This window comes from Myxocyprinus asiaticus, chromosome 24, assembly GCF_019703515.2.
Source record: "Myxocyprinus asiaticus isolate MX2 ecotype Aquarium Trade chromosome 24, UBuf_Myxa_2, whole genome shotgun sequence".
Classification (NCBI taxonomy): Eukaryota; Metazoa; Chordata; class Actinopteri; order Cypriniformes; family Catostomidae; genus Myxocyprinus; species Myxocyprinus asiaticus.
This window is the reverse complement of record NC_059367.1, coordinates 16,370,033-16,397,190: the sequence shown is the minus strand read 5'-3', so window position 1 is coordinate 16,397,190 and position 27,158 is coordinate 16,370,033. Positions and strand designations below refer to the sequence as shown.

Here is a 27,158-nt window from a genome sequence, read left to right as displayed (position 1 = left end):
TTTAAAATGTATTTCTTAAGGAGTACAACTTTTCTGATGAGGAAACAATTACCAAATGCACCTTTAAACAACAAAAAAATTATATGAGGCAAAATTGTGTTAAATACAGCAGTAAGACTTTGAATCTTGAATTAAGTTTATTTTTCTATTTTTTATTTATTTCACCAATTGCAATTAAGAATTGCCCACTTGAAAGAAAAAAAAAAAAAAAAAAAATGTGTGTGTGTGTGTATGTATATATATATATACATACATACACACACACACACACACACACACACACACACACACACACACACACACACACACACACACACACAGGCGGCCAAAAGTTTAAAATAATGTACAGATTTTGCTCTTATGGAAAGAAATTGGTACTTTTATTCACCTGATCACAATGTATAGTCAGGACATTAATAACGTGAAAAATTATCATTACAATTTGAAAAAAAATGTCAGAACTTCTTAAACTACTTAAACTAAGTGTTCTCATCAAAAAATCCTCCATGTGCAGCAATGACAGCTTTGCAGATCCTTGGCATTCTAGCTGTCAGTTTGTCCAGATACTCAGGTGACATTTCACCCCACGCTTCCTGTAGCACTTGCCATAGATGTGGCTGTCTTATTGGGCACTTCTCACGCACCATATAGTCTAGCTGATCCTACAAAAGCTCAATGGGGTTAAGATCCATAACACTCTTTTCCAATTATCTGTTCCTTTGCCCACTCTAACCTTTTCTTTTTGTTTTTCTGTTTCAAAAGTGGCTTTTTCTTTTCAATTCTTCCCATAAGGCCTGCACCCCTGAGTCTTCTCTTTACTGTTGTACATGAAACTGGTGTTGATCAGGTACAATTCAATGAAGCTGTCAGCTGAGGACATGTGAGGCATCTATTTGTCAAACTAGAGACTCTGATGTACTTATCCTCTTGTTTAGTTGTACATCTGGCCTTCCACATCTCTTTCTGTCCTTGTTAGAGCCAGTTGTCCTTTGTCTTTGAAGACTGCAGTGTACACTTTTGTATGAAATCTTCAGTTTTTTGGCAATTTCAAGCATTGTATAGCCTTCATTCCCCAAAACAATGATTGACTGATGAGATTCTAGAGAAAGTTGTTTCTTTTTTGCCATTTTTGACCTAATATTGACCTTAAGACATGCCAGTCTATTGCATACTGTGGTAACTCAAAAACAAACACAATGTTAAGCGTCATTTAATGAACCAAATAGCTTTCAACTGTGTTTGATATAATGGCAAGTGATTTTTCTAGTACCAAATTAGCAATTTAGCATGATTACTCAAGGAAAAGGTGTTGGAGTGATGGCTGCTGGAAATGGGGCCTGTCTAGATTTTATCAAAAATTACTTTTTTCAAACAGTGGTGCTGTTTTATACATCAGTAATGTCCTGACTATGCTTTGTGATCAGCTGAATGCCACTTTGGTGAATTAAAGTACCAATTTCTATCCGAAACAGAAAAATCTGTACATTATTCCAAACTTTTGGCCGCCAGTGTGTGTGTGTGTGTGTGTGTGTGTGTATATATATATATATATCAGCCGCGGCCTGAGCATTTTAAGTCTAGGCCTTCACTGTGATTCATGCCATTAAGAAAACACAGTTTCACAATGAATATGTATCATACATTACTTGGCAGTCAACTAATAATACCAAGTGACATTTTAAAAACATGTCCACGCATGAAAGCCAGAACCAAGGAGATCTAATACCAAGAAAAAGCTCTCTAATATTATTTGCGATTTAAATTTTGCTTGCAATAATTTTGTTTTGTCAGGGTACATGGTTACTTTTCAAAACTTGATCCGACATTGAATGCTCAAGCAGCCTAATTTACACTTAGAAAACTCCTGATGTTAACAATGCAAAAAGCACTTACCAATTTGCTTGAAGTGAAAATCAACCCTCCTTTCCTGTTTAATTAATCAATCGCACGATCAGGCAGAACATCTTGGGTTTTCAAATCCATAAGGATCTCTTTCTCAATGGCGATAGCAGCAGTGATGACAGCCGACTCGTCAGCAAGATCTCGCGCTCTTCGCTTTCAAATTACGTACATCACTTAATGCGTGATTGCGTCACTCAAGGCCAGCTAGAAGGCCTGGACTGGGACATATCCTAAAGACCACACCCACCAAGAACAAATAAATCAATCTGATTGGCTGATGAATCTTACAATCTGACTTTAGATGCCTATTCACTTGCATTGTTGAGGGATTCTGTGGAAATTCTGAAGGCCTGACAGGGTGGAGCTTTAACACACGTGCTGCTTCGGCTTCAGGCTTTGGGCATGCAATTTGTGAAACAGTTATCACACTTTGCCTGTAAGCATCGAGGAATAAATTCTGATTGGATACATTTTTTGTTTTTTTGTTATTCGTTTGTAGATTAATTAGGAGTGGAAAGCGACTGAAAATACAAAAGGTCAATGAGAATGAAAGGATGAAAATATTTTTATTTATTAGACATGTTACGCCAGCAGAGAAGGATTTGCTGGCCCTGAGAAATCGCCACTGATTATATATATATATATATATATATATATACACACACACACACACACAGTTGTGCTCAAAATTTGCATACCCTTGGAGAACTGATAATATATGTACCATTTTTAAAGAAAACATGAGTGAGCAGGCAAAACACATTTCTTTTATTTCTTATGGGATTCGTATTCAACTGTAGGTTATAACAGAATGGCACAATCATAAAACAAAACATGGCAACAAAGAAAAAAATGAAATGACCCCTGTTCAAAAGTCTGCATACCCTTAGTTCTTAATACTGTGTATTGCCCCCTTTAGCATCAATGACAGCGTGCAGTCTTTTGTAATAGTTGTCTATGAGGCCCCAAATTCTTGCAGGTGGTATAGCTGCCCATTCGTCTTGGCAAAATGCCTCCAGGTCATGCAAAGTCTTTGGTCGTCTTGCATGAACCGCACGTTTGAGATCTCCCCAGAGTGGTTTGATGATATTAAGGTCAGGAGACTGTGATGGCCACTCCAGAACCTTCACCTTTTTCTGCTGTAACCACTGGAGGGTCAACTTGGCCTTGTGCTTAGGGTCATTGTCGTGCTGGAAAGTCCAAGAGCGTCCCATGCGCAGCTTTCGTGCAGAAGAATGCAAATTGTCTGCCAGTATTTTCTGATAACATGCTGCATTCATCTTGCCATCAATTTTCACAAGATTCCCTGTGCCTTTAGAGCTCACACACCCCCAAAACATCAGTGAGCCACCACCATGCTTCACAGTGGGGATGGTATTCTTTTCACTATAGACCTTGTTGACCCCTCTCCAAACATAGCGCTTATGGTTGTGACCATAAAGCTCTATTTTGGTCTCGTCACTCCAAATTACAGTATGCCAGAAGCTGAGGCGTGTCAAGGTGTTGTCGGGCATATTGTAACTGGGTTTTTTTTTTGTGGCATGTGGCGCAGTAAAGGCTTCTTTCTGGCAACTTGACCATGCAGCTCATTTTTGTTCAAGTATCATTGTTTTGTGCTCCTTGAAACAACCACACTGTCTTTTTCCAGAGCAGCCTGTATTTCTCCTGAGGTTACCTGTGGGTTTTTCTTTGTATCCCCAACAATTCTTCTGGCAGTTGTGGCTGAAATCTTTCTTGGTCTACCTAACCTTGGCTTGGTATCAAGAGATCCCTGAATTTTCCACTTCTTAATAAGTGATTGAACAGCACTGACTAGCATTTCCAAGGCTTTGGATATCTTTTTATATTCTTTTCCATCTTTATAAAGCTCCATTACCTTGGTACGCAGGTCTTTTGACAGTTCTTTTCTGCTCCCCATGGCTCAGTATCTAGCCTGCTCAGCGCATCCACGTGAGAGCTAACAAACTCATTGACTATTTATATACGGACACTAATTTAAAAAGCCACAGGTGTGGGAAATTAACCTTTAATTGCCATTTAAAACTGTGTGTGTCACCTTGTGTGTCTGTAACAAGGCCAAACATTCAAAAGGTATGTAAACTTTTGATCAGGGACATTTGGGTGATTTCTATTATCATTATGATTTAAAAAGGAGCCAAACAACTATGTGATAATAAATGGCTTCATATGATCACTATCCTTAAATAAAAGACAGTTTTTTTGCATGATTAGTCATATTTTCAAAATCAATGCCAAAATTTCACAATTTCTGCCAGGGTATGCAAACTTTTGAGCACAACTGTATAATATATACACACACACACACACATCCACACACACACACTGTATAATTAAAATATATATAAAATGCAATTTTGCTTCTCAAGTAAATGTAACTTGTTTTAAGTATGTTTTGATGTTTTACTGGAAAAGACGACAGGTGCTGCAAAAATAATTTTCCTTATTTTTGTATTTTCTTTTATTGTTTTCCCTATAAAAATATCCAAACCCATCCTTAAAACAAGATAAGTTTACATAAGATTGTTTTTTAACTTTTTTTAGAGAGAGAATATATATTGAATTAAGTCTGTTGGCCCATTGGCAAATACGTTTTTCTTATTTTGAGCATACTATCAAACTTTAGCAAGGTTTGTGCTCAAAACAAGACAAAAATACTGATTAAGAATAAGATTTTTTTGTTCAGTGTACACACACAGCTATTGCTACACATCTAAACACTACTGGCCCTGTTCGACTTCATCGAGAGCGAACTAGAAGCAGGGAATTTGAGCTTGCCTTGCAAGTGAAAGATGGCTGTGCAAGTGCAAATGCTGACTGTATGCCTCTTTCACTCTCTCCTTTTTCTCGCCAAACCCCCTTTCCTTACCTTCACTCCCTCCCTCCCCCTCTGGTACTGCCGTTAGTAGGAGTGAGGGTGAGCGGACACAGTTCCTTATCGGAGTGTTTACAGCAAGGAGTTTGTAGGCTAGGCAGGTCAGGTGACATGCCTGTCTGACCCAGACAACTCAAGGTGAAGGTCGACCGAGGGGGTGGAGAGAGAAAAGGGGTGGAAAAAAGAGAGGATGAGAGAGTTAAGAGAGTGAACAAAAGGGAGAAAAAAGCAAGCTGCAGCTGTGGACAAGAGAAGTGTTTAAATGCTTGCCAAGCATTTCTTTCTTTCTTTCATATTTACTTACTATGAGAGAACAGACTCTACACTGTAAAAAAAGAAAGAGAAAAAAAAAGAAGCAAACACGGAGTTGTTACCTTTTGGGGCTATACTGTATCTACCTGACCTAAACCTTTCAAATGACTTGTTTAAACTAATGTAATCAGGTTGATTCAGTTATATTAAATATTATTTTGGCTTAAAACCTTAATTTAGATGTTGTCACATGAAATATATTTTTAGGTTAACTGGCAAAACATTTTGTAAGGTACTAAGAACACACCAAATCTGGTCAAATCCAATCTAATTAAGCACCTACATCTAATTCATGCCTTATTGCTTTATAAAATGGTTACTATATAACAAACAAATTAGCTTTATTCAAGCCAATTTTTCTAAGTGTCATCCTTTCACTAGAAGTTATAGTCCCAATTATCAATAGCCCTCTACACGTACAGTAAAGTGAACAGGTGTTTTATGTCATTTTACTATATGTGTATTAATTTTAGCACAGCTGGATCGCTGTATTGACCAATCAGGATCTAAGATTGGAACTATCAGTTTTATAATTATGAATCAGCTGATCCAATGTGAAGTTTTATGCATCAAAGTATGCTTGTTGTACACATCTGCTTGTTGTGCATATATTTTAAGTTTCATTTTGTGAAACACCAACGCAAACAAACACTAGATGAAGGGAAGGAGCATGCTGTGGAAAAACAGGATAAATGTAATTCCTAAAACACAATAATTGAATAATACAGTTAGAACACATCATACAGTGCAAAGGGTATTCATGATGCTTTCTCATATACACAGAACACTGAGTCACTGACACACTGACCCCTTAACAGAACTCATAACCGTCAAAGTACCTCAGAATACACATGCACTCAAGTATCCATTGCCCGGCTCGATAGTCAAACTAAAACATTTTACTTCACCCAAAAATTTCTAACCTATCCCCATTCAGTTTTATTATATGGTACCTACCTATGGTTCACCTCCTGTGTTCCACGGAAGCAAGAAAGTCAGTTTGGAACAACATTGAGGGTGAGTAAATAATGACAGAATTAAAATTTTTGGGTGAACTATTCCTTTATAAGAAGAAATGTGAAGCTCATATTGTTAAAGTGCTTACGTACGTGATTATTCCAGTAAAAAAGGTTGGTTATTTAAGCTTTAAAGTTGTCTATCATCTTTTTGGGGTGGGACTACCAGCGTAATTTCCTGTGAGTGGATGGGGGGAAAATCAGTCATTATTTTTGTAATGCCAAAAGAAATGAGTAGAAAATTCACCTTTCAGTAAATACATTTCAATAAAATTAAATTCTACAAAGATTAAATTGAACCACACTATAAAAATATACTGTATACCCTTCTAAATTTCACTATATAAGTTTTCCTGTTTAGGTTAAACTCTGCAGACCTGTATCCTCTGAATACCTCCAAAGTTATTATGTTGCCACATTTTAGCAGAGTTGTCTGAGGTGAGAGTTCAGAGGTGAGGGATGCAAGGGTAAAATGGTACATTAGAGGAGAGCATTGGGCCTGTGTGTGTGCCAACAGCATTCAGAGAGGAAGCGACTTGGCTGGCGCAAGCAGTAAGATCATCAGTTGTCTTTCAGCATCGCTAACAAACTACCAGCCCTCCTCCTTTCATACAACACAGTAAATTTAAACACATCTACCTGCCTGCCAGAGCAGACCCACTTATTTTAAATTATTTACAGTGTTAGAGCTTGGCTCTGTTAAAGTCTTAAGGAGTGTTCAAACACAGTGATGGCTGGCAGCGACAGAAAAACCTAAAGTCATTCAATATTAATGAGAGTTGGCAATTTCCAGGAACATAAGCAACAGCATCTGTTGCAAAGTAGAGCTCGACTTTATGTAAATGAGCAGTGATGCAATGTGCTGACTACCAATGAGAGTGCAGACAGTGATCTTCCCCCTGATTTGTTTAAATACTGCTCTCTTTCTGTCTCTCTGGTTAAACCCTTCTGGCTCATCTTTGTGGTTTGAACGGCACAGTTCTGGTTGAAAAGCTTAACAAGTGTGGTGACTTATGGTGCATTCTGAGGCCTGCAGCAAAGGTTGCAGTCAAAATTTGGTGTTTCTGGCCCAAGCAGAACAGAAGATGAGTCAACAGCTTTCTCAGAAGAATGAGCCAGAGCATATTCTGTGATTTACACCACAGAGTAAAACAGCATGCTTTGGGTTTATCTGTACACAACAAGACTTCCCAGTACTGCCGTCATATTTCAGTGGACGTGTAAAATCGTTCTGATAATCATCCACTATCCTGTAAGGCGACTGCTGATTAAGTCACCCATACTCAATGGACATGGATTCGTTTAAATGCACACTTACAGAAATAACGGCTATGTTCATTGCGTTCAAGCGCTGTGTATGTTTGTGCTTTAGTCATGAATAACGCCTGTAACCATAGTGACAGTGACGAAAGTATATTCCAAAGGTTGTAACTTCTATAAAAAAAAGTCTTATAAAAATTGGCACAATGTTATTTAATAAACAAGTTCAAACACAGCACAAGTTCATCCGTCAAATCTTAATTAACCGTCAGCTGTTCGATTTTTGTCGTGTAGCAACAGAACGCGACAAGTGCACTATATATGACACACTTTACTAGTTGTGGCTATCACGTTATACTGGATGTCCAGTGTGTTTTAATTTACCATGGCTGCTACTGCCAACTACTGTCATGGCTGAGCAACAGTTTGAAATGAATATTGCTGAGCAAGTAAGTTTATGTTAATATACTGTATTTAAAGAAACTTTCCAGAATAATAACACATCCAGTTTAATGGCACAGATGTTTGAAGATAACTCTATCAACCCCCACCCCCCCCCACCAGGTTTGTTTCCGCCACAGTAACCAAAGAACTCACGTTAAGCATGTTTAACTGGAATGTGCGTTAGCAATGCGGTTGCAAAGCGCTCGTATTTATGTTCACGTACTTGCGTTGAGTATGTTTCTGCCTTTAAACGAAATTATCCTGCTGTGTGAACGTAGCCAGTGTAAAATTAACATTAATGAAGTAGGCTAGCAAGCTAACTCACCTCTCTCCTGCACGAAGTAGGCGAGGTAGAGGTCCAGCTCTTTGACGGACACGCTGATGTGATGGGGCTGAACGCATAGGATAGGATTTGAACACTGGCCACCTTTGATCAGTCGCTCCCCATCCGTGCTCTCCAGCGGGATGCCCTTGAACAGAATCACCATCACCAAGTCCAGACGCCAGACTTTATCTGCCTGCCGCAGACAATCTATGCGCCTCATCTTCCCCTTCTGGTCCGGGTTTGAGAGGACGCAACACGGTTGCTTTTTCCCTGTGATGGACAGCACAAAGTCCTCCCGACACTCTGGCCGTATGTCTTTGCGGAGCTTGGCAAGGAGGCGCGACGCCCACTTCTGTTTGACCTCAGCCTTTTCGCCCAGGAGTTCATCTTTGACGGCGCGCTCCTCGTCCTTGGTCATCCGCTTCTCATGCTTTTTAAAATATTTGCGCTTGCGGGCTTGCAGGTTGAACCAGGTGTAGGCGAAGGCACGCACATGCGGCAGCAGCGCCTCAATGAATGGATGGAATTCATCCTGAAAGAGGAGAGAAAGGCGGATTATTCATAGACTCAAACTGTTTTGTGAAAACCAATTTCAAATCAACTCAAAAGCAATTTCTGTGCCTCTTGCAGCACCAAACAGAACTGCAAAAATAATGACAGTTTTCAAGCAGGTTTCACAATCACTCGCCCCATCTGCCATTGGTCAGCCACATAAGAAGCTTGGCCACCCTAAACTAACATCATTGGTTAAGCCAATGTTTACGTGTCGTGCTTGCCGGGATATTCAAACAAACAGAGCAATGTTTTGATCGTACCAGAGAGCCACAGTGTTCACATTTTTTGAGGAAATCAACATACTGTACAAATGGCTTACTTAATGTTGTCTTTGTACATTAAGCTAGGATAGGAAAAAGTATCTTAACATCGAAAAAATGTCTTCACCTCAATAAAACAGATGGGATTCATCTTGAGAAGACAAAAGACGAAATTGATCTACTCAAGCTGTTCACTCAAAATCTATCTGCAAAACCGACAAACAAAAGCCACCTCTGCAGTCAACTACAAAGGGGAAATGAATCATCCTGGCTCTTTTCTGTATTGATGCACTTCATTGAAATGCATTTTTTCCATTCACTGTTGTTTAGCCAAACAGACAGCATGAATTCCTGCATTATATTTTGAAGTCTCAATGATATTGTACAGATTTCACAGTTCACAGAGTTTTCAGACAATCTATTGCATCCACAGTCCTCCATTGTTTTCATGCTCACTGAAGCACCATGTGCAGTCATCATTTATCCAATTATATCTTGTTGACTATTTTCACTTTCAGTGGTAAGTTTTCAACAACAACAACACACACATATGTACCTCCCAGGCACATTGTGAACCACAGTCCCTTAACTGTTTAGGGCAGGATAATTCTGCAGCATTCATTTGGTCTGACTAATTACTTCCATATTTTACCATCTCTAAAACCCTAAACTACCACCAGACCGTGCTATAAACGTTACTAAAACCCCAACTGAACATTAAACATGCACATCTATCAATTATCAAAACAAGACTTGAAGCTCAGCACACACTGCTGTGGCTATTTGTGTGTGCGCATGAAACAGTCATAATGAGATTTGTGTTCTGCAGTTCTGTGATAATAATCAGGCAAAAAATCCCCACATGCGGATGAAGTTATGTTCAATAGGAGGATTTTGCGCTCATGGCAAAATAATGAAACTCAGACTCACACTGAATGATGTCAGCTGTGGCATCAATATAGCATGACATAGTTACCAGCGTGTCACTTTTACTTAGGTATAATGCAACCACAAAGAGTGAGAAAGATGGCTAAGGGCTACTTGACCACAACTATTCAAACAGAGAGAAATAAAGAAAGAAAAAAAGAGAGGAAACAGAGCACCCCTCAGTCTGATTGTGCTGCAAGCAGAGAGCAGGTTTTAGAGAAACATAATTAGTAGGGTTGTGAATCTATTACAATTTTTTAACTAATTAATTGCACAATTTTCTCTGATTTATCACAATTAATCAAGGAACAGTACATGTAAGCCAGTGGACATGCTATAATTAAGTTGGTCAAAATCCTCTGCCGTTTTCCAGTGGACTTTTTTAATAATAGGATCAAACGAGCAGAGTTTTTATCAAGATTTATTGGCAAGATAAACTTAAGTTTACATTGCCAATGCATTATTAGACACTTTACATACAGATATAAAACAAATTTAATGCTGAAGTTTAATTTGCTGAAGTTTGTAATCTCAAAACTATTATTTTCTCTGGCTGCTGTTGTCTTTCGCACACACGCTGGGTCTCTCTCGCACTCTTTTGCTTTTGACATTGGTTCAGATGACAGTGAGTGGGCTTTTTCGGGCAACGCGAAGAGATAAGGCAGCTTGCCCGTATCTCTCCCACACCTGGCTTACCACTTGCAAGTGAAATCTCCATTCTCTGTACATCAAGTCCGCTCCCATGTTTATTATGCCCGGGACATGCATCATGCGTAATTAAAAAGTGTGCACTGCTCTACATAATCAGTTTCTGTGGCAGGATGTGCAGTCGAACATGTACCTCTAGGAAATGTATATGTGGCAATATTGCCACAGGAAGTGGGAAAAATCAGTATAGTTAAAATAAAAAAAAAAAATGGATAATGCATTACTATTAATCGCAGAAACTAATGTTAAATTTCCCAGCCCTAATAATCAGACATGACTTCAAGATGGTGTGAATTCAACTGTATAGCCCATTCAACTGTGCTTGACAGTAAAGCCCCATCTGGTGCACAGAGCGCACCACAACAAATCCATCAAAACACCACTTGTAACATGGTTGTGACAACAACCATCTCTAGACTCTCACCATAAACGTTTCTCAATAGACACTACTCTCAACATATCCCACTCACCTTAAATACCACCTTGAACAAATCCCAGTCATCCTAAACACCTCTCAATAGACACCAGCATTCACAAACTCCACTCACCTTCAACTTCATCCTCAAAACATCCCAATCATCCTAAAAACCTCTCTTTAGACACCACCCTCCACATACCCCACTCAGCATAAACACCACCCTCAACACATCCCAATCATCCTAAACACCTATCTATAGACACCACCTTTCACAAACTCCACTCACCTTAACCTGTTGATGTGCATGCCCCCCCATACAGAACTGATGTCACTTTGATTAAATTAGTTCACATTTACTATATAGTCTAGTCAAAAAAAGAGTTAATATTGACAAATTATAAAGATGTATAATTTGTCAACATTATGAACAATTTTGAACAGCACACTATATAGTAAATGTGAACTCATTTAAGCAAAGTCAAGTCAAACCCATGGGTGGGGTAAATGAGCATCAACAGGTTAAACACCACCCTAAACACCTCTCTATAAACACCACCCTCCACAAACCCCAATCACCTTAAACACCACCCTCAACACATCCCAATCACCCTGGAGAGGTGTTTACCTCTCTATAAAACCACACTCCAGATACCCCACTCACCTTAAACACCACCCTCAACACATTCCATTCACCCTAAACAACTCTCTAGACATCACCTTTCACAAACTCCACTCACCTTAAACACCACCCTCAACACATCCCATTCACCCTAAACACAACCTTTCACAAACTCCACTCACCTTAAAAACCACCCAACACATCCCAATCACCCTAAACACCTATCTATAGACACCACCTTTCACAAACTCCACTCACCTTAGACACCAACCTAAACACCTCTCTATAGACACCACCTTTCACAAACCCCATTCACCTTAAACACCACCCTCAACACATCCCACACACACATCTATAGACACCACCTTTCACAAACTCCACTCACCTTAAACACCACCCTCAACACATCCCATTCACCCTAAACACAACATTTCACATACTCCACTCACCTTAAAAACCACCCAACACATCCCAATCACCCTAAACACCTCTCTATAGACACCACCTTTCACAAACCCCATTCACCTTAAACACCACCCTCAACACATCCCACACACACATCTATAGACACCACCTTTCACAAACTCCACTCACCTTAAACATCACCCTCAACACATCCCATTCACCCTAAACACAACATTTCACATACTCCACTCACCTTAAAAACCACCCTCAACACATCCCAATCACCCTAAACACCTATCTATAGACACCACCTTTCACAAACTCCACTCACCTTAAACACCACACTCAACATATCCCAAGCATCATAAACCACTCCCACTAAAGACCATGCTCAGCACATGCTTCTAACCTAAAAAAAAACCTCCCTCTAAACACCACCCTCCACACCTTCCAAATCCTGACCCTTTAAACATCTTTTGTACATGCCTCGAAACTAAAACATATCCATCTTAACACCACCCTCATCAAACCTGGCTCATCCTAAAGCATAATTCAAACAACACCCACAATACTTGCCCTTTACCCTAAACACCTCAATCTAAAGAACACCCTCCATATGACTTCTAATCTAAACCACTACCCTTAACAATATCTGCTCACCCTAAACACCTCAATCTAAACAACACCCTCAATACAACTACTTTACATTAAACACCATTTTCCATTTACCCTGTTCACCCTAATCTTCTCTAAACACTAAACACCACCCTCCACACCAACCTCTAACCTAAAACAACCCCACTAAACACCCTCAACACAACCTGCTTACGCTAGACACCTTAATGTAAACACAAACCTCATCACACATGCCACTATTGGCCAAGTTCACAGGTACGATACACTAATTTAACACCACTGGTTGTACAAAATTTGATAAGGGTTTGTGATTTCAGGTATTTAAGTCTTTAAGTGCAGAAAACGTTTTAAGTGCATTTCATAACAGGAAATTTTTATTTTTTCGAAACACAAAAACAGACTACCCTGTCTTTGTGCAACTTCAGAAATCATTGAAAAGATTATAAAATGTACTCCTTTAAGAGTGCTCTCACTGAGCTGGACTAAAGCAGTGAAAAAAGAAATCCACATTTAACATCCTTCTTTCAACCCAAGAGCAACAGCAGGACATAATATGTTTTTATTTCCAGTTATTTAAACTTTTGTGCTGGAAACAACTAAAATCAAACAGAGTGCAGTAATTGGATGGTTGAGAGGGCCCTGTCCCTGCCTGTCCAGTGCACTGCACACACTCACATCTGTAATCAGTCGGCTCACAGGACTGACTCAAGCAGAACCAATATAGTTACTGAGTACACATTCCAAAGCTTTACTGAAAAACACAGTCAAAAGACGAGTCTGGACACAATTTGTACTCTCTAACTGCACAGGTTTCCCAAAGTCCAGGAGAAAATAGCACATTCAAGAATAAATACCACATAGAGATGGGCCTGTGTCCCTGCAGACATCTGTAAATGTATTTTCTCTCAGTCTTTAGGATAGAGCTCCTCTTATTATAGCTTCTGCACCAACAAATCCACTAACCACTCCTCCTGCAAAAATAAACATTTGTTGGGCCTTTTTTCCTTCTCACAATTATATAGAAAGCTCAGAGGCAGTTGAAATGAGACTGGACCAGGCTGAAGCACCTGTACACTCGCCTCTCTAATGTGTAAATACACTATGTCCTTGGCTGCAGACTGTTACCATACAGTGGAAATTTTGTATCCATTCTTTTAAATTGTATTTATTTTTGGCACTTTTATGATAGTGGTAGTTGAGCGAAGGGGTGGGCAGTTTCTTAAATTCTTACAGTATGTCATGATAAGTAATGTTGTGACTAAAAATGGTTTGTATATTAAATAAAAAAATGTATTGCCTATCCAGTTTATTAAAAAATTAATAATGAAATGTACTTCATCTAATTTGATCATTTCTTTCTTTTTATTTGGAACTTGATGGGCACAAACTAGAAGATAAGATTATTCAGAAAAAATTCTGATTGGATGAGACACATTAAAAGTCATTGTAAAACTGTCACAAATCTGTGACCACACATCAATTGAATTCTATATTAATGGGCAGTTCACACCGAACGAGTCCTTGCACTAAAAAAAGCTAGATGAAGAGCCACAAATAGACCAGAATGTAGGTGTCTTGAGATGCGTTTTTTTAAAAGCTGAAGTACTTTTTAATTTTACACAATGACAAAAAACATGGTGTTCCTGCACAAGATGCTGAAAAACAGCAAGGTGTAGTGCGACGATCAAAGATGTTTGTCTAGCACGTTTACATAGGAAAACAATTGAAAACAGCGCTTACAGATGAAAAACATGTTGCGTAAACGGCCCTTAAAATAGGCCTATTCAACAGTATAGCAAAACCTGCACTGTATACACCGTTCTTCTAATCAGCCCTAGTTGAGAGTGAACAGGAAATGATGTTGGAGAAGGGGGGGAAATGGGATTGGGAAATTACAATCTCGAGCCTCACATCTCAACCGGCTCCAACCTGGAAATGTATGTTAAATCCTGGCAGTTCCTTATTGCTTACCAGTACTATTTACAACACCAACATGAAGTCATTTAGCAGTAAATTGAGAAGCTTATTACATTTCTCTGTTTCATCTCCCTCTTAATTTTCCTTCTTTCATATTAGGCCTGGATGCGCTCAAACAGAATGCTCTGCTTTAACTACAATCAGTTTGAGAAGACTGCCTTGACTGGATTTCACGTCTACTTTAAGGATGAGAATGTTATTGATAAACACAGCTGGTGAATGGCTTCATTATGGCAGATGAACTAAGGCTCTTTGATCAGATGCAGGCTGATGGCAGAGTGGCTGTGACAGCACAGCTGAGTTCAAACCGAGGCTTTAGCATGAGGGAATGGTGACCACTGGAGTGTTCTGAAAAAGCCAGGCTTACTAGCTCTACTGCTCTCTTTCTCTCTCTTTCTGTTAGCCACACACACAGCTGTATTTATACAGTAATTGAATCATTTTGTTATTGCGGCGCTCAGGGAAATGTGTTTTTATTCCTTTCCGTTGCTCAGATACGGATCTTTATTATGTCTTAAACAGAGAATGTGACTTTTTTTTTTTTTTTTAGCAAATCGTTTTCAGAGTTGAGACAGAGAGAGGAAAAAAATTGTAAAAATGATAAAATGGGGGTGTTGTGGTCACACACACCCACACAAAGTGTTGCTATGGTCACCACGCGTGTCACAAGCATATGTCGCAGACGATTTTCCAAGGCACATCATTAACAATAAATAAAAAGACAATAATAAACAACAATAAAAATAGCTGCTGGCTTTTTAAAACTACTATGTTAAACATGTTAAACAAGCCATATGCACCGATCAATTATAAACCTCCATTTTTCATTGTGATTAACCTTTCACCTTGTGCAGAGTGCACCATGCCAAGGAAAGAAAATGCCAGCGAGTCTTGAATTTTTGTAACACTGCAATTTACCCAGAATGCACTCTGAGGCAATGCCCTCATTAGACATTCTCCCTCACCCTTCCTGCACTGTTGCCAAAAGCACTTTCCCTTTCTTTCTACTGGTTGGCTAAGAAAAATAAAGTAGTGGATCGTGTAGGATCTGGGTACTGGATTCAACTTCAACACACTTATAAGGCCAATCCACCAAAACAGGGAAGAGTAGGCATGCTCCTATTTGGGATACATAAAGAATGTTATATTGGATTCCTTTGCCTCACTATCTGTCTACACTGTTGCCAATTCTCATAACAATACAATAAATGTATAAAAGAGACCCCCCAAGTCAACAAGCATAACTTAACTGTAACTTTTTAAGGTTACAGTTTATACATATGAACAGTATAACAGAAAGTGTACTGTATATTTCATATGCTGGAACTGGTCACCATTTCTTTTAAAGTTGAAGTGTGTATTAAAATACTTTCTCCTAACCCAGCTTAATATACAGAGATAGCTGTAAGTCAGCCATTAGTGGGTTGATTTCCCATAAAAATGTAAACACTGTGGCTCTTTGGCAAAACATTGCTATGTTTGTTTGAGAATCTCAACTAGCCCAGCACAGCAACATTGACTCAACCAATGGCGTGAGTTTTATGCAGGATATATGTTTGGTACACCAATGGCAGATGGGGGGAGTGTTCATGAAAACTGTTTTAAAGTAGTAGTTATTTTTGCAATTCCGCAAATGCATAGAAATTACACACGTTTAAAGGTGAAGTGTGTACCTTTTTCAGTGTTAAAATACTTTCTCCTATCCCAGCTTAATACGCAGAGAAAACTATGAATAAGGTTAATTGTTATTGTAAGTAAATTTTCTCGAAAACGGTAAACACTACCAGCACGTCTCAGTGCTGCTATGAAAATTCCACTGTTTTGAGTGCCTGTCAGCCCGACACAACCACACTGACTCAACCAAAGGCGTGAGTTTGAGGCAGGACTATCCGTTAGTTCGACCAACGGCAGATGAAGGGTGTATTCAGAAAGCTGTTTGAAAACAATGTTTATTAGTGCAATTTTGTGCAATTTAAACTGCACTTCAAACACATTTGCAGTTTAACCATAACAAGTTACATCTCTATAGTCCTCTGTGTTTCCTTTTCTAAACACTATTGGATACACCTGATACATTGGATACATTCTTTATCAAAGACACAGAACACTAAGCTGCAGTCCGGGTTATTCCTCTGTGCCCAGTGGGCTGATGGAAGATGAGGTTCTGAATGCTGAGTGGATCAAAGTGGATGTTATGTGAGTCACACTGCCTATTTCTTTTCCCCTCTGTCTCTTCTGCACAATCGCTGACTCAGCCTTTAGCCATGAAGCACCCTAATGGAGGGAGGGGGTGCTGGCTAACCATCCTCTTTTAAGAGAAAAAGTGGTGTGTGGAGGATGTGCTGCAGAGGTATTAGGGTTATGCTGTTCACTTTCTCTATTTAACACTGTTGTTGTTGATGTTGTTTTTAGTTCTTATGATACCTTGGAAAAATCATATTTTTTTAGAAAAATATATATAAAAAAAAAAGTGTATTTTTAGAAAAGAAATCTGAAAATATAATTATATAACGTATATCAAAGCTGCTGTTTTTTTGTTTAGTTTTTTCTTTTATATGTGTACTTTGTATTGTGTATATTGCACTGAAATGTATAAATTATATCAGCTTATTTTAAAGCGACCTTGACCTTGACCTTGAACTCCCCCTAATACTACCTACTTTCTGACAAGAAATAACAAGTAGAAAATCAAGGTTCACGGATATAGCATAAACTAAACGATATTAACTTTTTTGAAAAAAGGGGGACAAACCCTGATATGTCTGGCCCTAACTTCCTGTTTTAATAGAAAATACGTCAACACAGGAAAGAAAACTGCGTTCGTCAAGCGATTTCATGGGGTTGTTAAGTGAACAGCAAGAAGTATTAAAATGATGGGGAAAATGTATAAAGCCAAGAAATGTAGCCAATTATTGTATTAAAAAAAAAAATACAATTTCTCTTATGCATTCCGATACATTAACCTAAAATCTTTATACTGAAAATGTGTGTTATTGGTTAACTATGCATCTACCTTAATACTTTTTTTTAATTTGGAACTTATTAAATAGGTAAATACTAGTTTAACTACAGTACTATAGTTTAACTACTGAAAACAAAGTGTGTTTTGATAATATGGGGCAAAAAGATGGTGGGAAATTTCATAAGCACAAAGGACAAAGAGAAAAACAAGAATTTATCTCTTTTTAAAGCATAGGCTACTCTGAAAGGATGAAGAGCCATTATTGCATGTGACTCTCAATCATAGAGTCACAGGGTTCATGTTCCCATGACAGCTAAATGCACCTGTTTCACTAGCATCTGAAATGTCATGAATCTCCCATTAATGGAACACAGAGGGGGTTTGTTTACTTAAGATTTGAAACATAGAGGGAGCAGCATAATTATGCACAATTCAATCCACGGAACAATTAGTGCCTCACATCCACTAGATCTTCAGGCCTCCTGTCTCCTGAGGCTTACTGACAAAATGGTCTCTGGTGGACTTGAGGGGATTGGGGGAAGGAGGAATGTGTCTTTAATGTCTTCACTAAAGACATTGTTTAAAACATGGGAAATGCAGGAACTAAGTTGCTGCCTATGTTTGTGAGTGCATCTGGTTTTATCTGGTCTTAATGAATGGTACTTAACCATTCAAATCTGATGTGAAGATATCATTGTGTCTATGAGGAGTTTCATAAGCTCCAAATAACATTAAGGAATAGTTAACCCAAAAATAATTCTCTCATCATTTACTCACCCTTATGCCATCTAAAACTTGACTTTCTTTCTACTGCAGAACACAAAGATTTTTTGAAGGGTATGTGATGACTGTTGTACCACACAATGCAAGTCATTGGGGTCCAAAACTTCCAAGCACCAAAACAAACAAAGGCAGCAAAATCTTAAATATATATTTATTTTCTTTCTTTTTTTTATTATTTTATTCTGTTTATTTCTATGTTTTCATTTAATTAATATAGTCAATTATGCAAAAAATGTATATTGGAAAACCCATATTTGTCAACCCCTAGATCTTACCCACCCAGTACTGAAGTATTCAAAGCAACCTAATTTAAACAATCTCCAGTGCCCTGATTTTGGCAGAGACTGGTGTTAATGAAACACGAAAGTATAACTGTGCATGCAAATAATTCTGTGTTGTATGGTTATTTCCACTCAGCAGTTGCTTGATTCATTTGCAAGGTGGCCTGTTGGTTGTAAAAACGTCCCCAAGTTTCCTGGTTTCTAAATGACTGAGGAAAAGATATGTGAACAACCAAATAAAGCTTTGAAAGGTGTCAGACACCTCACACTTAACCTACGCAAACAAAAACTACAACCTGACTATGATAATGCACAAAAGGTCAACCTTTTTCCTTGAAATAATCAAACAATATTTCTTTCTTGCTTTAGAGTATTGAAATCTCTGTTTTTCTTGACCTATCACTGGGCCTCATTCATGAAATACAGTTGAAGTCAGAAGTTTACATACACCTTAGACAAATACATTTAAACTCAGTTTTTCACAATTCCTGACATTTAATCATAGAAAACATTCCCTTTGTTATGTCAGTTAGGATCACTACTTTACTTTAAGAATGTGAAATGTCAGAATAATAGTAGAGATAATTATTTATTTCAGATTTTACTTCTTTCATCACATTCCCAGTGGGTCAGAAGTTTACATACACTTTGTTAGTATTTGGCAGCATTGCCTTTAAATTGTTTAACTTTGGTCAAACATCTTGGGTAGCCTTCCACAAGCTTCTAAATATGCATTTAGAATGCACTGGAGGTGCATTTTTTACCAGAATTTGAATAAGAAGCGAATTAAACTACTGTGAATTTGCCTACAAACAGACACATACAGGACTTCCTGGAGAGTTCAGAATGTCAAAATAAAAGCGTGAGGGTTTAAAAGGTGCACGATTGAGATGTATTACTATATATTACTATTATAATATTATTATTATCATTTGTTTACAAATTATAATAAAATTTAAGTTGAATGGGTTCCAAAAAATAACTGTGTGAATGAAAAGTGGACTGATGTCTTACAACTAAACTGAACAAAAAAAAGAGATCTGAATCCTTTAATGTCCAGATACAAGTTGGAAAAAAAAAAAAAAAAGGCTTCTTTTCTATTGATGACATACTGGAATTACTGTTAATTTTGCTGCTACATTATCCAGTATACTAGTTAACAATAAAGTGTTTCTTAATAAGCTATACATTTATATAGATATAATGTGTAGTTAGAGGTTTGTGTTTCTTTACATATTAAAGAGCACACCCAATTAGTTCCACACAATAATGTAAAGATATTCTAAACTGATCACGCAAAAAAACAACACTGGTATCAGATCGGTATCAGTATATACTGTGATTTCCGATATCGGAATCGGAAGTGAAAAAGTGGTATCGGTGCATCCCTAATTAAAAATGTTGTCATGTTGTCTTTAAGCACTCCATTCCAACAAATATGCCAGCTACTAATTATCAGTCCACTCTGTCTCACTATAGTCACCACATTCCTTCCCTCTACCCTTTCACAATTTCAGAGGAGGGGACAGCTGCAGCTTCATCTTCTTAACATACACACTAACCACATAACCGCAAATACAAACAGCCCAGTGACAACAACCCTAAGTACTCCCTAACAGCCCGTTCTTAAGCTGTTTGATCATTGGGGAATGCTACAAAAGGCATAATGGTACTCCTTGGTTTATGAGGGAAACTGCTATGCCTTTGCAGAATTGATTTGTCCAGTGAATCACAAATCCACACCGAGCTTTTGTCTATGCAACTTGCCACTTTCACTCTCTGCGTCTTTCTTCTTTTTTCTGATCTGTTGTCCATTATAACTTTGAACTGCTGTTATTACTAGGGATGTGCAAAACTACCAATTTTCATAATCGACTAGTTGGTCGGTCATTTGAATGCCTAGTCAACTAGTCTGTGTTAAAGATAATAATGCATAATTAGGCATATGTTCATGTGACCCTGATTAGACGCCTTTTAGAGGGATATATGGACGCAAAGTGCAGCACTTCAATATGGTGACTAAAAGATTTTCAACAAATAACTAGGCTAAATAACTATAACATCTTATTGCATAAAACTATCAAAGTAAGAAAAGAAAGAAAGAAGAGGCTCCAATACAGAGCAGCACAAAACTGATTATAGGCATCCTGAACACTTTAACATAACCAGAGTGCTTCAAGGTGATCCTTGCTGCGCATTCAAAAGTGCAGACCTGCAATATAACTTTGCAGGTACATATCTATTTCATGACATCAAGCAGTTTAAACCTTTTTTACTGCAACTATAAATTTAAGCAATATCAGACAGAATCAGAAAAATACTTTAATCTCTCCACAACACCTCACAAATACAGGACTATTACTCACAGCAGAGGATTTCATGTTTGACAGTGATCGTCTAGGAATGTATTGTTGATGCACCGTTTTGCTGTAACAAGAGAGCATAAAAAGACTAAACCTAAAGCATTAAAGAGACAAAACTTCTTGCAGAGGGTTTTACTGTGCTGGCTGTTATTCACTGTTAAGCACAGCAAGCTATCATCAGTGCTGTGAAGTTGTGTCTCTTAATCAATTTGAGAATTGCATTAAACCACAACCACTTAAAATATTAATGTTAGTAGTAGTAGATGACTAATCGATTAGTCAACCACCTTGCACATCCCTAGTTATTACCATTAAGTCAACTTGACAAGGCATTAGCATTGCATTTAACTATTTCTGAGTAAAACAGGATATTCAAAAGGAAATAGGAAGTTTCCCAGACTCATAGGGTGAATTAGAGCAGAATTCTGTTTGGAAAATGCAATGCACACACTGCACTTGAGCTATGACCTTTGCATGCCGGAACAATAGGCATCCATTATAGAGGATTAGAGAGGCTCGCTGGGTCACCCAAACAACGAGTCCAATAATTTTTGCATGAATCTGAATCTCTCTTTCTCCACAGACAGGCCCTACTTCCCTGCTGAGACCAGCTTAAGCCTGGCTCATGCTTCACTCTGTCTCAATGGCCAATTATCAAAGGTCATGAACCATGGATTCTCTTGTCAGACATACATGAAAGCATCAACCTATTTATAATTAACAAATCTGATTAGATTACCAATAAAATATAATAATTTATACCTTTTTTGGTTAAGCATATTCAAGTCAGCTTTTAGCCATCTACAGTTGAAGTTTACATACACTTAGGTGGAAGTCATTAAAACTCATTTTTTAACCACTCCACAGAATTCATATTAGTCGTTTAGGACATCTACTTTGTGCATGACGAGTAATTTTTCCAACAATTGTTTACAGACAGACTGTTTCACTTTTGCCTATGGGTACGTTTACACGACAACGATGTACTAAAAAACGAAAAAGTTTTTCCTTTGCGTTATTGAAAAGTTTTGCGTACAGACAACAACGTTGTCAAAACGATCCCCGTTCACACGGATCCGCAAAAACAACTAAAAACACTGTATTATGCATGCCAGGCCAGTAGTTGGCAATGTTACTTTGTAAAGAAACACTACGCGCCTGCACACATAAGCATTCTTCCACAGAGCGATGAATACAAACAATGAAGATGGCGATCACTGGTCGTAGTAGTGATGCAGTAAATCTACACTTTGCTGGAGAAGCGTCAATAAACTCAAAATCTTGAGCAGCTCAAACACAGTCCTGTATTCCGTCATTGTTGTTTTGAAGTACTCGCACGCATGCCTATAGACTGAACACGTAATACGCGTGCGAATGACGTCATCGTTTTCACAAATTTGTGTTTTTTTTATGTTTACACGGAGACGATAACGGCATCATTTTCAAAAACGTGCACTTAGAAACCCGTTTTCAAAAGTTTGCATTTTCAGGCCCCAAAACGCCGTTGTAGTGTAAACAGCCAAAATGCATAAAAAGTTTTCTGTTTTTAGTTGAAAACATTGTCGTGTAAATGGCCCCTATATCACAATTCCAATGGGTCAGAAGTTTACATACACTAAGTTGACTGTGCCTTTAAGCATCTTGGAAAATTCCAGAAAATGATGTCAAGTCTTTAGGCAATTAGCCAATTAGGTTCTGACAGGCTAATTGGAGTCAATTGGAGGTGTACCTGTGGATCTATTTTAAGGCCTACCTTCAAACCAAGTGTCTCTTTGCTTGACATCATGGGAAAATCAAAAGAAATCAGCCAAGACCTAAAAAAAAAATAAAACACAATTGTGGACCTCCACAAGTCTGGTTCATCCTTGGGAGCAATTTCCAAACGCCTGAAGGTACCACGTTCATCTGTACAAACAAAAGTACGCGAGTAAAAACACCATGGGACCACACAGCCATCATACCGCTGAGGAAGGAGATACATTCCGCCTCCTAAAGATGAATGTAGTTTGGTGCAAAAAGTGCAAATCAATCCCAGAACAACAGCAAAGGACCATGTGTAGATGCTGGAGGAAACAGGTAGACAAGTATCTATATTCACAGTAAAACGAGTCCTATATTGAAATAACCTGAAAGGCTGCTCAGCAAGGAAGAAGCTACTGCTCCAAAACCGCCATAAAAAAGCCAGACTACAGTTTGCAAGTGCATATGGGGACAAAGATCTTACTTTTTGGAGAAATGTCCAAAAACAGGGTCTGATAAAACAAATATTTTACTGTTTGGCCATAATGACCATCGTTATGTTTGGAGGAAAAAAGGTGAGGCTTGCAAGCTGAAGGTCACCATCACAACCCATGAAGCATGGGGGTGGCAGCATCATGTTGTGGGCGTGCTTTGCTGCAGGTGGGACTGGTGCACTTCACAAAATAGATGGCATCATGAGGAAGGAAAATTATGTGGATATATTGAAGCAACATCTCAAGACATCAGCCAAAAAATTAAATCTTGGTCGCAAATGGGTCTTCCAAATGGACAATGACCCCAAGCATATCTCCAAAGTTGTGGCAAAATGGCTTATGGTCAAGGTTTTGGAGTGGCCATCACAAAGCCCTGACCTCAATCCGATGGGCAGAACTGAAAAAGAGTGTGCGGGCAAGGAGGCCTACAAACCTGACTCCGTTACACCAGTTCTGTCTGGAGGAATGGGCAAAAATTCCAGCAACTTATTGCGAGAAGCTTGTGGAAGGCTACCCAAAACATTTGACCCAAGTTAAACAATTTAAATGCAATGCTAACAAAGTGTATGTAAACTTCTGATCCACTGGGAATGTGATGAAAGAAATAAAAGCTGAAATACATCATTCTCTCTACTATTTCACATTCTTAAAATAAAGTAGCGATCCTAACTGACCTAAGACAGGGAATGTTTTCTATGATTAAATGTCAGGCATTGTCATACTTACTGTATCTGGCTAAGGTGTATGTAAACTTCTGACTTCAACTGTACATATATCAAAAGTACATTCCTAAACATTGACAAAATTCACGTTTAGCAACATTTAAAATATACAGTCTTTCTCTTCTGGGACAATGTACCAAAACTGTAAATGTCCAATCAAATGCTCTCTTGAATGAGAATGTCCTTCCCCCACTACCACCTGCCACAAACAAGCAAATCATGGTTCATGACTGTGAACTAACTAAAGCCTATTAGCTAATAAAAAAGCGCTTCGATATGTCCTGGCCAAACTTCTTCTTTAAATAGGAAATACGTCAACACAGGGAAAAAAAACTATGCTCGTCAAGCAATTTCATGGGATCATCAAAGTTTTGAAATAATATTCTCCAATTGTGAATGCCAAGTATTTACTTTTAACATAACTGAAACATTTACATTTAAGTTTTACGTTTACCAGCAATAAAATACAAGGAAAATGACAGAGAGGCTGATGATAAGCAATATTAACTTGGAATTTGTAAATACAGTGGCAATAAACATTGGGGAAGATAAATTAATACACTCATGCTCTTCAAGATGCTAAACAGAAAATGAGAGAGTGAGTGGTTTTAAGTATGTACCAGAGAGAGAGAAAGTGAGACATAGAGGGCATATGGGTGTGCTAAAAGATTCCGCTATGTGGCGTCTGCAAATAATTATATAGTTACTGGGCCCCGGTCTGAGGCGCTAATACGTATTCAATCAGGTTGATAGTGTAGATCTTGTAAAGCCCAGACACTATGACACGCCATTCAGTGACAGCCATGCAAACTTAATCCCTCAGTTCAACTACACGAGAAAATGTTTAGATACAATAAATCCAGCTGTTAGACTCATATAATCGTTACACACTTTCAATTAGACAGCTTTATCCTTTACTCTGTAATGTTGACAATAAAGGCCAGTGTGTGCAGATTAAAAAAGGTTTTTTAAAAGGATAGTTCAGGTTTCCTGAGGCCTTACATGTACAGAACGGTTTTAAGGGGTTTTATCAATAGTACAAGCTAACCTGCTTATGTCTCACTCGTGGAAGTTCAAATGTGTACCTGAATAGGAGTTTGACTCAATATCCTTCTTAAATAAGCAGTTCTCTTACATATAAAGATAAACAACATTAGTGGTGCCAAATACATCCTTGAAACAAGATACATTTAATTTTACATATACAAAACTGTGTAAGATAACAAGACTTGTTTTTCAGAGAATATATCTTGAATTAATTTATTTTTCTTATCCCAGAGGCAAATTACTTTTACTTGTTTAAATAAACCTCACACCATTTTTTTTAAATACATTTATGCTTACCACATCAGCCAATTGTTTTTTCTTGTTTTAATAAGACAAAGATACTAATTAAGATAAATAATTGTTTGCAGTGCATTGACGATATTGTGGTTTGGCTCAAATGTACATATCATTAGTATGCGTCCACATGAATAAATTAATCAAAAAACATCTTGTTAATTAGATAGTAAAAAAGCATCATATCTGGAGCTTAGTTCTTCATGGGAAGACACAAATTTGCAGAAAATTTTTTTTAAATGCAATTTTATCATGGTATTTTTTTATGACTCAAATGGAAGCTATATTACAACAGACTCCAACAACAGTCTGAATATGTTTTGTCATTGGATTGTTTCGGTAATTTTATAAGTATCTTTTCAAGGTTTCCATTCTTATGGATTCAATGGGAAAGAAATGAGTGCTGATACACATAAAATTTTCCTCAAGTATATAATTGCGGTGAAGATGCTTTTATCATTTAATATTTTATCATATTTTCAGTAAAATTATTCTTTAAATTATATCTCTCTATGGACCATTTCTTTCAGCATTTACAATGCAATATTTGTCTAACACGTTCATGAAACCAAATGTGATATTGTGATTCAAAGAACAGCCAGATCCATAGCCAAAGGTGCTGAATTTACATTTTCCAAATAAAATGACGGGAAAATAATAGCCCAGCATTTACAGGCATATTAATTATGAATGATATGAGGTACCCAAACAAGAGCACATGATTGGAGTATGAAAAGCTGTTGAAACATGCTGGTGAAATGGACAGATAATAAGCCCTTAAAATGGAAATGTAGCTTAGAGACCACTAAACAACTCAAATGCTTCAGAACAGGTAATACTCTTGACCATGAGCGGTAAAACGAAAACCTAATAAACCTAATTCAATCAAACTTTTTCAGATGTAATATAAAACCAGGAAATTTTTTAGCAGCAAACTGCTAAAACATTTTTTTAATGAACTAAAAGTAAAAATGACTAGTGCTCGAATGAGTCTAATGATACTGAGTTTTAGAAAACATACTGTATATAAATCAACTTAATTATTGCCAACAAAATTGCTGAATTTTAATAATTCATTATTTTGTTACACAAATATTTACCCAAAATTCACTAAAATATAAAAGCATATACAAATATATTAGTCTATATACTAAATATTTGAAATCAGAAAATGTACAATATCTATTGAAAAGACTGTCAATAGATTTTGGAAGTGACACTATGCGGAATGACCACTTTTATTAATTGACTAAAGTACAATCTCAATATTGCCAAATATTGGCATATTAATAGGCATGACCGATTTATTGGTCTTTCAATGAAAATGAAATGCCTATTTCACTTTTTGCCAATTGCCCAAACAGGATGTTTTATACAGTCTTTTTAGAATCATTCTTGTAAAAATGGAACAAAAAAAAAAAGTGACTAAAGAAAAGAGAAACAGGTGATTTGACTTATACCAAATCATCCTTTTATGGAGCCTTTGGTCAGTCTGCCGGGTCTTGGACACTGGCTGACCAGACCAAAGCAGAGCAGGACTCCATGTCTGTCTCTTTGTGGGTTGAATTACATTAGCCCTGTAATTGAATTTAGTTGAAGCTTCAGCTCACTCTCTGACAGCACAATTCTAATCCTGGAGAATCCTGGGAAAATGAACTGGGTCTTCCCTTACCCTCTTAATCACCCTCCCTCTCTTTTGGTCTCTTTGCGCTATGGGAGCAGATCAAATCTAAAGATCCCAAATCAAATTAAATCTACTTTCAATCGGGATGAATAATTTATCAGACAAATAAGGGGAAGCTACAGAACACTTCA

The 27,158-nt window shown here is 37.7% G+C and overlaps 1 protein-coding gene across 4 annotated transcripts in view; it reads right to left on the bottom strand.

The window, feature by feature from the left end:
* LOC127415271 (nuclear factor 1 C-type-like) overlaps positions 1–27,158 on the bottom strand; it is a 153,008-nt gene that overhangs the window by 110,410 nt on the left and 15,440 nt on the right. For 3 of the 4 annotated variants that reach the window (XM_051653960.1, XM_051653958.1, XM_051653962.1), the window contains exon 2: positions 8,153–8,684. In XM_051653960.1, the coding sequence (XP_051509920.1) occupies positions 8,153–8,684 (532 nt within the window). Of the gene's footprint in view, positions 1–8,152; positions 8,685–21,049; positions 21,068–27,158 lie in introns of those variants that run through there. The other variant, XM_051653959.1, reaches the window with a different exon arrangement.